Source organism: Cydia amplana, chromosome 2, assembly GCF_948474715.1.
Source record: "Cydia amplana chromosome 2, ilCydAmpl1.1, whole genome shotgun sequence".
NCBI classification, from domain to species: domain Eukaryota; kingdom Metazoa; phylum Arthropoda; class Insecta; order Lepidoptera; family Tortricidae; genus Cydia; species Cydia amplana.
The window spans coordinates 17,653,066-17,671,661 of NC_086070.1; the positions used below are offsets into that span (position 1 = coordinate 17,653,066).

An 18,596-nucleotide genomic window follows, 5' to 3' on the forward strand; every position below is an offset into this window, starting at 1 on the left:
TATCTTGGGTACTACTCTCGTAAGTGCTCATCAAGACGAGTCTCATGACCAAAACAGCGTGTGCATATGTTGTATTAAACCCGAGCTCCACTAGGTACTGCCAGGGTTCAGCATCAGCTATCTTGGGTACTGCTCTACCAAGTTATCATCATGACGAGTCGGATGTCCAACCCAGTGTGTGTCTATGTTGCACCAAACCTGAGTTCCGCTAGGTACAGCCAGGGTTAAGCATCAGCTCTATCGTACTGCTCCCCCAAGTGCTCATCAAGACGTGTCGAATTATAACATGACTGATCAGTTCATCGGCATCACAGAACAGAACAGCGAGTAAATTGACCACCGCAGTGAATATGTCGTAGTCCGATCGTATAATCCGCCGTATTACATTACGGCTAGCCGTTTTCAAAAACAGGAGCGTTTTGAAATGCGGCGGTTCGACGATTAGCCGGATTGTCATTGCGATACGTTCTTCAATAAGGCGGCCTACGTGTAGCCGCATCGTATCTAAGTACTATTTAGATTGTAGAGTGACCAGTTCTTTCGGTCGCCTACGTAACCGGAGTTTGACAATGTTTGCAATTTAATTTATTTTTACTATGGTCCCACCGCACTACATGTTTCTTTTCCAAAACATTTCCTTCACAACTTAAATAGACGGAGCCCCGCAAATGCGGGGCTCCTATTTCTGGGCGGTTTGCCCTTCGGGCATCTGAAGCTACCTAACCTAACGAACCTAACCTACTTACCTACCTACGCTTTTTTCCCTAAAGTGTAATGTTTTCACGGACGTCTCACTAAATCAATAGGTAGGTAGGTTAGGTTCGTTAGATAGTTTCAGATGCCCGAAGGGCAAACCGCTGAGAAATGGGAGCCCCGCGAAGCCGGGCTCCATCTAGTTAAGTTGGGAAGGAAATGTTTTTTGAAAAGAAACAGTTCGACGAACTCCAGATTTGATGGACACCCCAGCGTTTTTCATAGTTTATTGTTGTTATGTCAGGCAGCGCCACGAGTGTTAAAAATTGGAACTAAAAACTGTCAAAGCGGCGGCTAATGACTCGCTGTATTACATTACGGCTAGCCGTGTTGAAGAACGTATGGCGCCGAATACATTCCGGCGGATTCTCATTCAGCCGCATTCATTCCGGCTAATAGTTAAACCGCCGCATGTCAAAACACCCCTTTGAAAACGGCTAGCCGTAATGTAATACGGTGGATTATACGATCCGACTGCGACAAATATACAGCAAGATTATTGTTCCAGTATTCAGAGAAACTTAATTGCTAAATTGGGAATCAAACCGAGCGAAGCGAAATGGGTCTGAATCCAAAATTTTAACCCTTTTTAGGGTTCCGTACCCAAAGGGTAAAAAACGGGACCCTATTACTAAGACTTCGCTGTCCGTCCGTCCATCCGTCCGTCCGTCCGTCCGTCCGTCTGTCACCATGCTGTATCTCATGAACCGTGATAGCTAGACAGTTGAAATTTTCACAAATGATGTATCTCTGTTGCCGCTATAACAACAAATACTAAAAATAAAATAAAATAAATATTTAACCCATACTACAAACACGATTTTTTTGCTCTATTTTTTATTCATGGTGCGGAACCCTCCGTGCGCGAGTCCGACTCGTACTTGGCCGGTTTTTTTGTATTCATCGTTGTTAACACATAGTACATTGACACGAATTTTAATTCATAATTTTTCTAATAGATGGCGCTAGTAGTCATACAAAGTGTTATTCCTTTATTTTATTTTATTAAGTTGATAAAATGATATTTTTATGTTTGATAACACATCTAGACATGAATTTAACTTACTATGTTAAATCTCAAACGTAACAGTGCAGTAGTTTTTCCGTAAAGTGTACCACAAGAATGCATAGTTTGTCGAATAGTGATAGGGCTCGCTTCGCTCGCCCTAATAATAAGCAATAATGGCCTATCCATTATCTATTGCTTTAAGTAGCAGTTATTAGACGAGAGATAAGCACTGAAAAATGGAACTATCCAGCGTCAAATCATCTTAACCGACCGTCTCAAAGTCTTTTAGCCATGTTTAGCTATTGTACTTCCTTACCTAGCATACATCGTTGTAATTGTGTCCCAAAACAAAAGGTACTTTTAAAGAACACGTTACAATTACGGGCAGATTATTAATTTTCTTTTACGTCCGGCGCATGACGAAGTCGCAGACAAAATGAACTATTAAAACCGATAATCGGTTCCAACATACACTCTGATAAAATTCAGTTCCAGCCGTTTAATTTTATGTGGTTATTATATCCGTAGACCGTGTTTATTTTTATACAAATTTTGCTCCTTTTTAAACCAAGCGTGCTCTAGTGTGTTTTAGTGTTAAGTAATAACATACGCCTACGCATAAAAGTAAATTAATACAATATAATTCCAATAAAATCTACAATATAACATAATCGTTCTTATCTCCCCAATACATGTCATATTTATTCCAGCGATAATAGTTTGTTGCTACCTTTTCTGGTAGGTAGGTTTACTCTACTAGGTACTACTTAGGTACCTTTACATTTATTGTAGGTACCTAATTTTATTTCTGATTGTTTTTAATTTATGGCGCAATAAATAATATTTTATAAAAATTTCTTAGTTAAACCCCTCGTTAAACCGATAACCCCTAACTAATTACCTACCAGAGCCCGGAATTCTCGTAGCATTTTTGAGCTGTCATAGGGACTTTTCGTTTATCAACTTCCGAGTATAGGTATCGATAAAAACAGAATACAATATGGGACATTATATATGAAAAGGGACCTTATTGTCGATGGCGCTTACGCCGCACAGCGTCGCGCGGCATTGTATTTATCTCGGGGCATCGTTAATAATGGCGTAAGCGCCATCAACAATAAGGTCCCTTTTCATAGATTACGTCACATATTTAAAATATGATTACGAGTAAAATAAATTATAATTTATATAAACAATAAAATATTATTATTTTAATTTCTATTTATAATTTCCTAAAAGTTGGTATCCAAAAGTTATCTATCTCGAAGAGATCGCTCATTCGCGATAAGGCTGCATGTTGTTTACTTCTACTCATAATCATATTTTACATATTGTATTCTGTATTTATCGATATACATATATATAATCGGAAGTCGATAAACGAGAAGTCCCTATGACAGCTCAAAAATGCTACGAGAATTCCGGGCTCTGCTAATTACTTGAGTAACTAGTTAGTTAGGTATTAAATTTTTTCTATTTTTTTTTTATAAAGTCGCCATGCACTTTTGTGGCTTATGGTACCTAGGTACCATCCTAGTATACCTACGTATACTTTGTGCCAATTAACAGGGAGCTCCTTTGTTGCCCTTCACAGTTCGCGCACGCTGCCTTGTCTATTCTAGGTTTCCGTGAGAACAGTATTTTTTACTCGACAACAAGTTAAGAGCCCGTTATCGATTTTAAAGCCAAAATGTAAAATTGATAGAGTCGTTGAAATTGTACTCCTTTTGTGTTACGTAATATCTAAATAACAAGTAATGGTTTCTATTACCACGTCTTCTCATCTTGCCTTTTAATAATGAAGTCCCGAGCGTGCGTCACCGGCAATATATGACGAGAAGGGGTAGTTTTTAAAAATTCATCAAAAAATTATAGTGGTAAATTATAAAAAATATTGTATAAAAACAGTTTCAGAAAATGTTGTAGATTGTTTAAGTATTAAAATTACATTGAAATTAAGTCGATTTTCACGAAAAATTTTCACTTGTTTTGAAGTAATTTCTGGTGAAAATTTATTTCGTATGTGTAATACAAAATTACCATTTTTAGCAGTCCAAACTTTACGAAATTTACAAATAAGATCGACTAAATCAGTGCTTTACGCGCGTTTACCTAAACGTCCCGCAGAAAAAAAATCATTACTAATTTAGTGAGTCAGTTTAAAAAAATTATATGTACAAATGCAAGATAAGAATACGTGCTAAAAGATACCAGTACCTACTTGTTATTTCTATTACTTAACAAAAGGTGTACAATTTCATCGACTAAATCTATCAATTTTACATTTTTGCGACTAAAATCGATACCGGCCTCTTAAAGGTAAAGAAAAATGTAAGTGTAAGTACTAAGCACCATGCATAAAAACAATAATAACTGAGCAGAACAGTAAAAAATCTGAAAATGATATTTTTTGATTATTCATTGTGAGTTGTGACTAAGTGGACTTGAAACCGACTTGCATAATTATTGACTATAGTTCCGTCCGGGTCAATTTAATGCGAATATAAGGCGTAAAATGGCGTTTCGTAAAAGGACGTAAAGCTGCTAATACATCGCAATTTAGGTAATGGTTTGTGGTTAGCAAACGGAAAAGATTTATTGCTGGTAAAGCTCAAGATAGTCTGCCACATTATTCTATGTCACTCTCGTTTCGGGTCCAATGATAAAAGCTCTAAACTATCTATCACATGTTTCCGGTAAAGGTAGCAATTGTTGCTAAAAAATAAATTATTGATTAGGTATCTTCAATATTTAGTTATATCAGTCTTTGAGAAATTAACTTAAGTAATATAAGCTCAGGAATTAACGGAGTTTAAAAAAGACGGTGTATATAATATATGAGAAAGAGTAGAATTGTGAAAGTAGTCTTTTGAATAAGTGTCGGTAAATTTCAAATTACTAATTTTTTTTTTATTAATTCTAAAAATTTACACAGCATTACAGCGGACTAATACGCTGTGAAATTTATAATAGACAGTATTTATACAAACAAGGTACATTATAATTCTGAACATCAGTTACAATAACGTAGGTAATGGATTTCGAGTCCAATGTACATCCAGCGCTGTTGTGGCTAGGCGCTGGCCGGACGCAGGGAGCGTACGAAATATTTTAAAGCACTCACAAATGGAAGTCAGGGCTCCACGAGTAGGTATGTGCGGAATAAGTTTCTGACAACACTTTTGATACAAGCCTGTATTACCTAGTAACATTGTTTTTCTTTCTACAATTATTATCTAAGTAGACAAGTTCACCAAGATAAACTCAGCTTGACTTTTGTGATAACTCTGAGTAAATTTATCAGTTTTTATTTTATACAAATTTTATCACTAAACTTATTTCGCATTAGTGTAAAACGGGGTGAGTAGGTTTCGCGGGGAGAGGTGGGTTATGAATGGGGAGAGAAGGTTTGAGAGGGGGGTGAGAAGGGATTTTAAAGCTACTGCTACAAAAATAATGTATTCCAATTTAAAATGGAGCTATAGTAATACGCGTAATAAAAAAAAATCGATCCAACAATCTTCCAAAATCACCTTTGTATGAAAACCCCTCTCACCCCAAATACGAGGCACTACGGGTTGAGGTGGGTTTTCCTCTTTATCGTCAAAGTTATGAAATGGAACTGCCCAAAATAAAATAAAAACTAAAATACAAACGTCCGGAACACTTATTATATACACCATTCAGTTTTCATATGTAAAAACAAAATGTTATCGAGGTTTGAATTTCAGTTTTGACCCTACTCACCCCATTTTACGGTACCTATATTTAGCGAAGTTCAAATTATAGAGCATCGACAGCTTAAGCAACAGATAGTAGGTAGACTATGTACAATATTTTCTAATTTATTATTGCTATTTCTGAACATCAGTTACAATAACGTAAAAGTGTGGCTAGGCGCTGGGCGGACGCAGGGAGCGTAGGAAATATTAAAGAAAACATCATTTCAAAACCGGACTAATCCCAACGAGCTCAAGTTTTTCCTCTGGGTTGGGACGTCAGATGGCAGTAGCTTTTGTGAAATTAAAAATACCTAATTTTTGTGCTAATTCTTGGGATTTGGAGCCAAAGTGGAAATGGAAGGCTTCTATAGAATGTACACCAACTGCAAAAGTGTATAGCCATTTTATGAATGCATTCCATTCATTTTAACTTGTAAAAAGTACACTACATGCATGTTTTTTGTAGGTACGCGACAAAATAAACAAACAATAAAAACATTTATAAGGGCTCTCTAAATCATCGCCGGAAATTATTTTGCCGAATTTCATTTCGCAACAAATTCGCATAATCGGAAAACATCGCGAGGAAACCGGACTAATCCCAATACGGGCCTAGTTTACCCTCTGGGTTGGAAGGTCAGATGGCAGTCGCTTTCGTAAAAACTAGTGCCCACGCCAATTACTGGGATTAGTTGCCAAGCGGACCCCAGGCTCCCATGAGCCGTGGCAAAATGCCGGGACAACGCGAGGAAGATGATGATGAACAAATTCGCATAATGTCGTTTTGCTGACTGATCACGTAGCAACTCAACACAATAATTCGTATGATTTCTAAATCGAATAGTAAATAGTAAGCAACTTATGTATGGACAGCAACTCTAATAAATAGCACATTTTTTTTTAAATCGCATGGTGAAAAAAGAGCAGTACTGGCGCTAGATGGCATGTCAAATAATAATCTACTACAATAATTCTACTTACTGAGACGTTTTCATTATGAAAATGTGCCGAATGTTTGTTGCCAAAGTAAATCATGTGCGATAAACTTAAAGCAACACGGAAGGGAGGCGGTACTCGCACTATTTCCCCACTGCCGAGGTACAAGATCAACTGATCTAGCGCGGGTAATAAAACTAGTTGCACTTGGATTTTAAACTAGACCGAATCCAGTCGCGCGAGTGAACACTGCTACACAAAAATGCCTATTTACCTGGGTTTTTTGTTTTAAAATTTACTAAAAGATGGTGTTACATTTCACATGTACCTAATAATTTTTTTACATATCATACGTTTAATTACAATCAAACACAATTATTATATTTTAGTTTCATGTAATTGTTGGATTCGACTTCTCATCTCTTGACGAAAATGTGTTAGTGTGCGTGTTGTGACACTTGTGACTCGTCCGTACACAAAAACAGATCGAGGTGTGCAAGATTTGTCTGTGTAGGGTGTCATTTTCTATGTATTTGTGTCGTCGTTACAGATTGGATTTTGTACGTAAGTGTGTGAGAAGTGCGACTGTGTGCACGTTCCCCCCCGCGAAAAATGGCAGAATGATTTGTATGTTAAGATATCGCTTGGGCCTATCCCTTCCGACGACGTGTCGGAAGCACGTGTTGATCGAAGGCGATAAGTTGTCTGAGCCTTAAGGCAGAACAACATTTATTTTGTTTTATGACATGAAGTGGATTTCAATTAGTACGTTAAATTTTATTACTTAATGTAGGTCTCATTATTGGTACAAATATCAATACTAAAAATCTTAAACCTGATAATATACCTGTACCCAGTAAAAACTTAATTAATTTCACTTATTACTGAAACTACCACATATCCGGCGAAAACTTCGATTAAAACGTATAACAATTTACATTTCAATAGAGTCATTATACATTTAAACGAGAAATTATAGTTCTGACGTTTAATTGCACTTAATGTTTTCGATGGGAATTGAACTATATGAACACCGTGAGTGAATGCCACACTGAGGGACTAGTTAATGAGTTTTACCTACTATTTTATACATAAATAAATAAATATTATAGGACATTTTTACACAAATTGACTAAGCCCCACAGTAAGCTCAAGAAGGCTTGTGTTGTGGGTACTCAGACAACGACAGATATAATATACAAATACTTAAATACATAGAAAACAACCATGACGCCGGAACAAATATCTGTGCTCGTCACACAAATAAATGCCCTTACTGGGATTCGAACCCAGGACCGCGGCTTCACAGGCAGGGTCACTACCCACTAGGCCAGACCGGTCGTCCGGTCCGGTCGGTCGGTCGGTTTATAGATCGTTAATAATTCGTTATTGTTTTTATATTAGTACTGTTTACAATAGATTAACGCAATACAAAAGATTATAAATGAGTAGATTAACATATACTTGCTAAATAAGAATCCTTACTACTTATTTCACCACAGAAGTAAATTAACACGAAGTAGAAAATGTTTTTATGAATAAATATTAACAAGTTATATTAACAAGTCTGCGGAACTCTAACCCGACAGTCCCGACAGAGCCTGAAGTATATTTCACTCAAACAACAACGTCAACAACAGAGCTGTTGACAACATTATTAATGACAACAGTGACGTTTCCAACTGTGAAACTGTGCCTTTGTCTGGATTGGCCCGTGTCGGCCATGATTGTTTTCACTCGCAATTGTTTTTGTAACTTAATCTGTTAGAGTACTCTTATTATTTTATTATCATTTCTTTTTTTTACATTATTAACTCACTTGAAGCGAAAAGTAAATTAACGCAAATTTCACATAAAGTAGATTTAAAACAAAATTGTTTTTGCATGCACGAAGTAAGCTTTTATATATTATAAAAGTAAAAGCAATTTTCTGGGCGTTTTATATACAAGTTGTGATTCGACTATATAATTATGAATATAAAACACCTATTTTAATACTATCTATCTGCCACACATACGTATTAAAATATTATCATGAAATAAAGACAGTTATAAAGAGTTATTAATTTCAATATGAATTGACAGACTACTCGTAACTATTATATAAAAGGGATATTATCACACACACATGGCACACAATGAATGAATTAATTGATAAATAATTATTAAAACCACAAATTGAAATAAATAGTTTGTACTATGTAGTACAGCCATTGGAATAAATATAAATATATTTTACAGTACATATGGGGCTACTTTTCCGCACTAGTGCGTAAAATAGCACTTTTCGTGCGATGTCGAAACTTTAAAGTGCCATATGTACTGTATAACGTTGTTCGATACACGTGTGAATAGGTAATTCGCAACTCGTGTCGATTTAAAACACTCCCTTCGGTCGTGTTTTAATTTATCGCCACTCGTTTCGAATTTCCTCTTTTTCGCACTTGTATCGAAACTAACTATTTAGTATCAACTGCAATGAAAAAATTTACTGTGATCAACTTTGGTTAACGTGTCACTCGAACCCACATCTTTGGATTGCCGGTCCAACGCATTACCAATTTTGCCAGCTAACCATCCGTCATTCACCGCGAATTTAAGGATGACTCACGTTAGACCGGGCCGTGTCCGGGCCGGAGCTAACGGCGCTTACTTTTCTATGACAGATGACAGGTGACCACTTGATGCTTTCCTCAGAAAAGTTACCTGAAGAAATTAAAAAAGAAGAAAAAGAAAATATTTTTGCAAATAAACTAAAACAAATGCTTATAACGAAAACTTATTATTCTGTGAATGAATTTTTAAACGAGCAACTATAAAATGTCATCATTATTTTTTTTGTACAATATCGCGTGTTACAGTTGTTACCTAGTGTAAAAAAAAACCCATTAGTTTAAGTTAGCTTAAGTTACTTATAAGAATTGCCATGCCTACTGGGCTCATGTTTGAAACTTTTATTTCATAAGATCTTATGTACAACATGAAAGCAAATAAACTACTTGAATACTTGAAAACGAAGCTCCGGAAGCTGCGGCCTGGACATGGCCCGGTCTAACGTGAGTCATCCTTTACCCATTGCAACTGTGATCAATATATGTTTATTAAATCGTATTGGTATATTAACATTAAGACAAAAAATAGTACTTACAAAACAAAACCAAACATACAAAAATGTGGAGTCAGTAACATCATACAATATATTGTATTGTATGATGTTTTTGCGAAAGTTTAATATACCATGAAACCGTCATCATCTTCGTCGCGGTGTCCCGGCATTTTGCCACGGCTCATAGGAGCCTGGGGTCCGCTTGACAACTAATCCCAGGTATGTGTGGGCGCTAGTTTTTACGAAAGCAACTGCCACCTGACCTTCCAACCCAAAGGGTAAACTTGGCCGTATTGGGATTAGTCCGGTTACCTCACGATGTTTTCCTTCACCGAAAAGCGACTGGTAATTTATATCAAATGATATTTCGTACATAAGTTTCAAAAAACTCATTGGTATGAGCCGGGGTTTGAACCCGCGACCTCCGGATTGCAAGTCGCACACACTTGCCACTAGGCCACCAGCGCTTCCTCGTCGGGTTTATTTTATTTTATTTGCTTTGATAAAGTTAGAAAAGCTCGCTAAGGATGCGAAAGGAAAACCTTTAGTAATAAAATCAACGATGAGTAACCCAGCCAATCATAATTGTAAATCACGAAATTCATTTTGTATTCTTATCACACGACGAAGGCCACGGTTACATCAATGTGCTATCCCTACTTATTATTATAAAAGCGAAAGTAACTCCAGTTTCGGTCTGTTACCACTTGACACTTAAACCACTTAACCAATTCAGATAATATTTAGTACCTATTGAGTAGTAGTATCATTCGTATATTATTTTGTTACTCCAATTTGGACTTCACGGGCCTATAAATCCCGGTCTTTTGATAGGCTTGCGTGGGGATCCAATACGTATATGCCCTTTGGAGAGCTTTAATGCCATTCTTATATTACATTATTATCATTGACAGAGCTAGGACCAAAAAAACGGAACGGAATTAGGAACAAAAAACTTTTATATGTAAACTCCATATAACATGTTACATACCATATATGCGATACATAATGTGCTTTTCCCGGGCGGGACGCAAACTAAACTATCTTCACCTTTCTACGCAGACAAAGTTTTACTTTGGTAAAAGCTAGTTAGAGCTATATATTGTTCATTTTGTAATATATACTTAATACATATATTTAAATAATCTTTATTGAACAACAACATAAGTATAAAGCAACAATAAAGATTCCAATATCGCCTAGCAACGGACAAACACGGTCCATAAGGATTTTTATTCAAGAAATTATTACTTTTTTAACAATTTTCACGTAATACCCTGCTTTACCAATCGTACATCTCTGAAGACAGCGCGCAGCCAAACCTCCGTGCTGGAACCGCAGCCCGAGCACCCAAAATACTGCCCCGCAAGATCTAGTACGCTTTGACAGCTATTTGTCATGCGAAAAATTGTTTACAAACAAGAAATTTCTTTTAACATCCAAATTATAAGCCGTCTTGTTGTGCTGTTTGCGTGAAGTGATAGTTGATCCAGTGCTTTGTGTAAAGCTATAATCGCCGTCTTACTAAGATATGTAGGTACATAACAGGCATGGCAGAACCGGCCTCAAGGACCTGCAACGTGCAAACTATAAGTACCACGTAGGCCTTTCGGTTAGATCGCAACAGGATCATCGCGTTACCATAATACCTTATTTATTGTAATATTTTTATATCCTTTTTTATGTTGTTGTAAGTTTTATATTTAAATAGTTTACCTAATTAGAATCATAATCTAGCATAATTTTACATTTAGTTAAGATGAGTTCCACCCCCCGTACGTTGATTTGCCCCCACTGCCCCGAATCATCTCGCAAATTTACGCCGCAGGGCCTTAAATCACACATAACTCGTATACACAAGAACGTGGCTCCTCAGCGCCCCCGCCAGCCCTCATCTGCCCAGGTGGCTCCCCGCGCCATCCAGCCTGACCCCCCCAGCCAGCTCGACCGCGCCACTACATGCCCACAGGGCTCGCAACCGTCTGGAGACACCCTCAGGAGCCTCAGCACCCTTAAAACTTCAGTACGGGTACTTCGTCACATACCCCGGGGAGCGAGAAACCTAGCCGCCGAAAAACTATGCAACGTTATTAGTAAGTGCATTGAGACCAATGAAACTGCCGATTGGTGTGCGCTACTTACTTTTGCATATACGGCGCTAAGAGCACCTGACGTTGAGGCCCCGGGAAATCTCACATCTAAAGTGAAGTACAACATAATTGACGCCGGATATTTGTCTACTTCGCTTGAAAATGTAAGTGCCGCGGAAGTTTCCTCCCGTATGCCCTCTATACTAAAAACAATAGAATATAAAGTCTTCGAAGGTGATGTGAGGGGCGCCGCTCGCGTTTTAATGTCAGACGACTCTATAGCACCTCCGGGCCCTGAGACTCTTGCCTCCCTACAGACAAAACACCCGCCTCCGTCCCGCCCTTTAATTTTCCCCCGGGAGCCAGATAGGACTACTCAAGCCTTGACCGTTAACCTAGAGGAAGTGGTTCAAGCGCTAGGGACTTTTCATAATGGGTCAGCCGCGGGCTTGGACGGAATCCGACCAGCTCATTTAAAAGAGTTGACGTCGACCTCGGCTGGCGATAATGGGCAACGGTTGCTCGAGTGTCTTGTTAAACTCTGTAATTTTTTACTCAGCGGACAATTAAACCTCGAAGTTTGCCCGTATTTGTATGGAGCCTCTCTGTGTGCTTTAACTAAAAAGGAGGGGGGCGTACGGCCAATTGCCGTGGGAAGCACCTTTAGGCGTTTAGTAGCAAAACTTGGGTGTCGTGCGGTAAGGGAACGGATGGCTAGGTATCTCCAGCCACATCAGTTAGGCTTTGGCACACAAAGAGGATGTGAAGCCGCTATCCATGCCACTCGCACATTTGTAGCAAACCCAGCAAACACAGACTGCATTGTCGTCAAGTTAGACGTTAAAAATGCGTTCAATTCCGTGGAGAGAGACGTTCTCTTGAGCGAAATAGAACAACTTTCACCGTCTCTATATCCTTTTCTGTACCAAGTTTATCATTCCCCGTCTAACCTATTCTACAACGACTCTTTGATCCTTTCCCAGGTGGGTGCGCAACAGGGAGATCCACTCGGACCGCTCACCTTCAGCCTCGCCATACATAAAATAATACCGCTTTTAAAATCACCTCTTAACACATGGTATTTGGACGACGGGACCTTGGGAGGGAGACCAGATACCGTAAAGCAAGACTTGGATTTTCTTCTTCCCCGTCTTAAGGAAATGGGTCTGGAGGTGAACGCGACAAAATGTGAATTTTTCTGCTGCAGCCCAACTTCTTCTTCTTCCTTGTATTCTTTTCAGACTCTGCTTCCTGGTCTCAAAGAACTTTCACGTACCACGTTTTACCTTCTGGGCTGTCCAATATTCCCAGACGCCATCCCGGATGCAATAGAGACCAGGAGACGGCTCCTTCTGCGCGCCCGAGAGCGCCTCAATAATATAGGTACCCACGTCGCCCTTGTTCTGCTTAGAATGTGTTTTGCGGTTCCAAAAATAACGTACCTTTTAAGAACCACCCCGACGTGGTTGTGTCCTGATGAGGTGTCTTCTTTTGACAACACCTTAAAGGATACAACAGAAACCATTTTAAATGTGTCCCTTTCTGATGACCAGTGGACCCAAGCTTCTCTGCCTGTACGTCATGGTGGCCTGGGATTACGGCGCGCGGGGGACGTAGGCCTGCCAGCCTTCCTAGCGTCAGCGCATGGGGTCGTTGACCTTGTCTCTAAAATGTTACATTCCCATGGAGACAGGGCTACAATTCCCTTTGTTAGCGATGCGCTGGCAATATGGTCAGTTCGTTACCCAACTGCGACTGTGCCTGAGGCTCCGCAAGTGCAGAGAGCCTGGGATGACACGGGAGCCAGAAACACACTTGCCCGTCTCTTGAGTGCTGCTACGGGTGTGGATTTGGCAAGACTCCGGTCGGTGTCAAAGGTAGAAGCGGGAGCGTGGTTACAGGCATTGCCTTCCCCTCATCTGGGAACACTCCTTGACAGTGATTCAATGCGTGTGGCTGTAGCTCTCCGCCTGGGCTGCGATGTTTGTATACCTCACCAATGCATCTGCGGCGCCACGGTGGAAGCTAATGGCCATCACGCTTTGAGCTGCTGTCGCTGTTCAGGGAGATTTCCCAGACACCACGCGCTTAACGACATCGTCCGGAGGGCCCTTATATCCGCGAATATACCGTGCGTTCTGGAACCACCTGGCCTCTGTCGCACCGATGGCAAACGGCCGGACGGCTTAACTTTGGTGCCGTGGCAGAAGGGAAAATGCCTACTGTGGGACGCGACGTGCGTCAGCACTTTCGCCGCCTCACACCTTAACCGGACGGTGCAGACAGCAGGCGCTGCGGCAGAGCTGGCAGCGTTAAGAAAGAGGATAAAATATTCCGACCTTGAGGCGAATTATTATTTTGTACCACTCGCCTTCGAGGTAACGGGGTGTTGGGGGTCTGACGCCATAACTTTTATAAGGGAGGTGGGACGTAGAATTAGGGAGAGGACCTCTGATGCTCGCGCGGGTTCGTACCTGGTGCAAAGGCTGGCCATCGCTATCCAACGTGGCAACGCGGCAAGTGTCATGGGCACCTTTGCACCCGGTACAACTCGCGGAGGTCTTTTTGATTAAAATATTTTAATATTTAGATTTATTTAAGTTATTTTTGTATGATTTTTTATATACCATTAACCTTTTGTATAATACAATAAAGACAATAAAGTAACCTAAATAAAATTAAAACTACCTACAAAACTAAAACTACTATTTAATAAAGGAAAACTAAAAATTTATATACATATATAATCTATTACAAATGGAACAGAAATTTACAAAAACACCCTACCCATATGTAGTATAATGTGTGTCCTTTAATGTCAATACTCATAATACATTAAATACCTATGTACATTTCTAATCATTATAATTATGAAACTTTATTAAATTACAAAATGTATCCGTGATTATTCTTTATTAACTTCATTACTCGATTTTTTTCGGGAGATTCAAGAATAAGGAATTAAAATTATAGTCAACGTCAGCCTGTCGTGATTAAGTCCCGGCGCTGTCGGCTCATTTGCGCCCGTTTACTTAATAAGCCAAATTATACTACACCATTAAAGTGGTATATTGAAATGAGTAGATAAGTACATAGATATTATTAATTATATAGTCGAATCACAACTTGTATATAAAACGCCCAGAAAATTGCTTTTACTTTTATAATATAGTTTGTCAAAGGAGTGTCTCATTTCAAACATAGACAGAGCGAATCATACTATCTTTGACCAACTATAGTATAATTAACGTACTGAAATATAGTGTATATGCGATACATTTGTGTATATGTTATATCTTGATTTTTTTTGGTTATGTGTTATATAAAACATAAAAAAGGTAAAATTAAACATATGAGGGAAGATTTTATACTTCTTTATCGGACTTATTAAGGTTTTTTTTTATCAAAACCGGAGAAGTTTCCTATAGTATCCTATCCTATATAGGTATTGTACACAATAACTCTTGGTGATATTGTCTTAATCAACAAATTGTTAAAAATCTTTAAAAACATCATTATAATGACGAGTTGAGAGAGGAGTTTTGTATTGTAATTAGTTCGACTGCCTGGCAGGATAAGAAAAGGAACTTCGCACAGTTACAGACTTTTTGTTTCCGGCCTTTACGGAGTTGTGAACTTTTTGAGATAGAATCAGAAATGTTTATAGACTTTAAAGGAACAAGTTAATTGGAAAAAAGTTTTTTTAATAACAAAACTTCCGTGAGACAAAGACATATTAAATATATTAAAAACGGTAAACATGTCGAGCGTTTTTCGACTTAAAATAGGTGAGTGACCCGTCTTTAATATATTTAAAAAAGTTCTTGTTTATTTACAGCTCATTTTGTATCCAACTTAGCAATACATCTTATAACAATTTTTTTTTCTGAATTTATTTATGTACAAATACGTAGGCACATAGGTACTTAAATAGTAAAAAGGTCAATCTTATTTCCCTTTTGTTAAATATTAATATATTTATATAATTTGTATTTTTCATTATAAATTGTTTTTATTTTTCGGTCGAATACAAATATGATTTTCTAGTAATTTTTGCAATACTTAATCAGGAATTTTATTTATTTTTTTATAATTTTTATAATCGGATAGAGTAGCGTCATTATTCGAAATAATGTGGTCGTGACTACAAAATTAATTAATTTATTTATTTATTGATATATATTTGGAATCCTGAAGATAAGAGATCGCTCTTAAGCGATAAGACCGGCTGTTGTTACCCATATCTAATTGTCTTTATTTGATTATATAGATTTAGGTAGGTATTATACACTGTGTGAGATAGTACTCGTATTTAAAAAAAATATATAATTTACAGTTGTACGTAGTCGTTGTCATATATAAAGTAGGTAGAGTTAAAATACACTGTATGATAATAATATTAAGTATATACTATCTGTAAAATAGTAAAAACATCCGCGGATTTACATTTTGAAAAAAAAATGTCATTCATTAAAGTAGAGTCTGTGCGGAAGCAGAAATTGGAAAAATACTGTTTATTTTATTTAGTAAATCTACATTTATGTGCTCTTCATTTACTAGGAATCAAAATATAAATTGAGTGATTATTTAATTTTAGACTCACATTATTGCGAGAAATGAGGCTACTCCATCCAATCCCTGGAAATAATCGCAATAAACAATTCTATCAAGAAATATGTTACCTACGACTGCATTTAATGCATAGAATAAAGATGATTTAATGATAGATAACAAAGATGAATTACATTAATGCCTGTAATATATTAAAAGTTATGGAGAAACATAGATACCTATGCATTATGTTTCGTATAGGAAAAGATCCTATAAACCTAAAAACTTTTTTACCAATAGTCAGGTAATTTAAATTAGTATAATCTTTCACAAAGTCTTACTTACCTCCAAAACAATGCAAGAAAATAAACAAAAATGTCGACTTCAGGCGCCCTATCATTTTCGAATCACTAACCCACTATTTTCACAGTCTTAAACTTTCTTCAGTTCCTTAACTTCATACATATTCACATAAAAAAACTACCTGTCCGCTTTCAAAACTGTTACTATTGCCATTGTATTGTGTGGTACTAAACAAAATCGAAATTTAAATTTGAATTTCAAATAACGTTCCAAAAATCTATCAGGATCGGATACGTTTACCCTCTCGGGAGTCCCGCAGAGCACTGAAGAAAACAACCCGACTGGGGAAACGTCAGATTTAAGCGGGAAAGCTCGTTTGAAAACAAACGTCGATAGAACCGGCTTGGATACCGCCAGATCACTAGAGTTTTCTGCGCTTAGTTTGCTAAGCTGTGGCTCTGTACCTCTCTAGACCAAACGGTACAAAACTGTAGGCAAATCATTTGGTAGAATTTAAATGAAAATTGTCGGCTAGACCGTCAGTTATATCCTTTGAATAGCACCACATTATTTCCATTATTTAACTACTTTGCTTTATACGGCTCGCACCTGCTCGTGCTGAATCTTTTATTATCTTTTGTCATCAATAAAAACGTTTTGGATAAGGATTAATGATCGATTTAAAACAAAAGGACCCTTGTAAATTAGTGGTCTAATGAGATTGGATTGTTAAAAGTATTTATATTACAGTTTAAGTACATTATTCTTTAAAAAATTGATTCAGTGCAATAGATATTGCACTATGGACTTTTTCTAAAATAAATATCGAAAACCCGATTCTTTCAAATCTGGACGTTCTTGGGCTCATTCTACTCAGAATCGACAGCACTCTCCATCCTACCATTAAAAAAAGATGTCCCAAAATTTTGTATGAAAATTGTACATTCCACTACGTCACGTTACATACAAGTGAAAATTTTTCTCATACTAAAAACGTGACGTAATGGAATGGACATTTTGGGACATCTTTTTTTAATGATAGGATGGAGAGTGCTGTCGATTCTGAGTAGAATGAGCCCAAGAACGTCCAGATTTGAAAGAATCGGGTTTTCGATATTTATTTTAGAAAAAGCCCCTTTACTCATTTATTTCAAGGTTGATATAGGTATATCAACGGCTTACCTACACTGCTTAAGTAGGTACTTAAGCAGTGTAGGTAAGCCGTTTCACGTGCTAACACAACGAGATATTATTTTGTACCCTTGTACTAACTCTAGGTACGATGTCAAATAGGTATATGCAAATTTTAATGTATTGTAAAGGCCATTGTAGCGTTAAATTAACGTTTTGTGTTTATTACGATAGCCCGAGGCTTATCGTTTGAGTACAAAGTGTGGCTTGAGTAAGCACTTATCGTCTAGTACATGTGTGATCCAAGTGGATCACACAAGTGGAGTTGTAAGTACAACATATACTTAATTACATACAATATATACTTAATTAAATTAATCAGGCAAGCACCAAAAATTAGTATTTATGTTATGTGCTGTGATTAGTTATAGGTACTTATTTATTTTTACAACATCGGAACACGATGCGGCTGCGGTGACTGCTTACTATCAACGGGCTGTTAGACTACAAGTTTTTGCCAACTGCAGCAGCTTGACAAGTTTACTCTACTTATCTGAATGTACATCAGTCAGCGGCAGAAGTTGCTAAGCAGGCGAGGTGTTCAAAATTACCTCGACACGTTCTTATTCTCTTAACAATAAAGTCGCGTAAAGGTCATTTTGATCAACTCGCCCGCTTAGCAACTTCTGCTGCTGACTGTAAGTAGGTAAGTACATTTGAAGAAGGTATGAATCGAAATTAGGTTAGACCAAGTTAGACATCATACTGGATTTGTTCGCGTAAAAGCATGCATTGGCATTTCTACCTCAAAGCAAAAATCTTGTTAAGTATTATAAAAATTGTATTCTACTAAACATTTATTGACGAAATTCACTCATATAAAGAAAAATAGCATCTGCCCGCAACTAGGTCTCGTGGATAAAAACTATCATGTGCCCTTTTCCGTCCCTCAAACTATGCCCATAGCAAATGTAATACAATAAATAGACTTTCGC

General features: G+C 37.7%; 1 protein-coding gene across 1 annotated transcript in view; it reads right to left on the reverse strand.

The window, feature by feature from the left end:
* LOC134659866 (uncharacterized) overlaps positions 1 to 16,958 on the reverse strand; it is a 71,165-nt gene extending 54,207 nt beyond the window's left edge. Inside the window, exon 1 of the mRNA XM_063515578.1 lies at positions 16,513 to 16,958. Within this exon, the coding sequence (XP_063371648.1) occupies positions 16,513 to 16,567 (55 nt within the window). The 5' untranslated portion in view covers positions 16,568 to 16,958. The remainder of the gene's footprint in view (positions 1 to 16,512) is intronic.
* Positions 16,959 to 18,596: the final 1,638 nt, after the last annotated feature.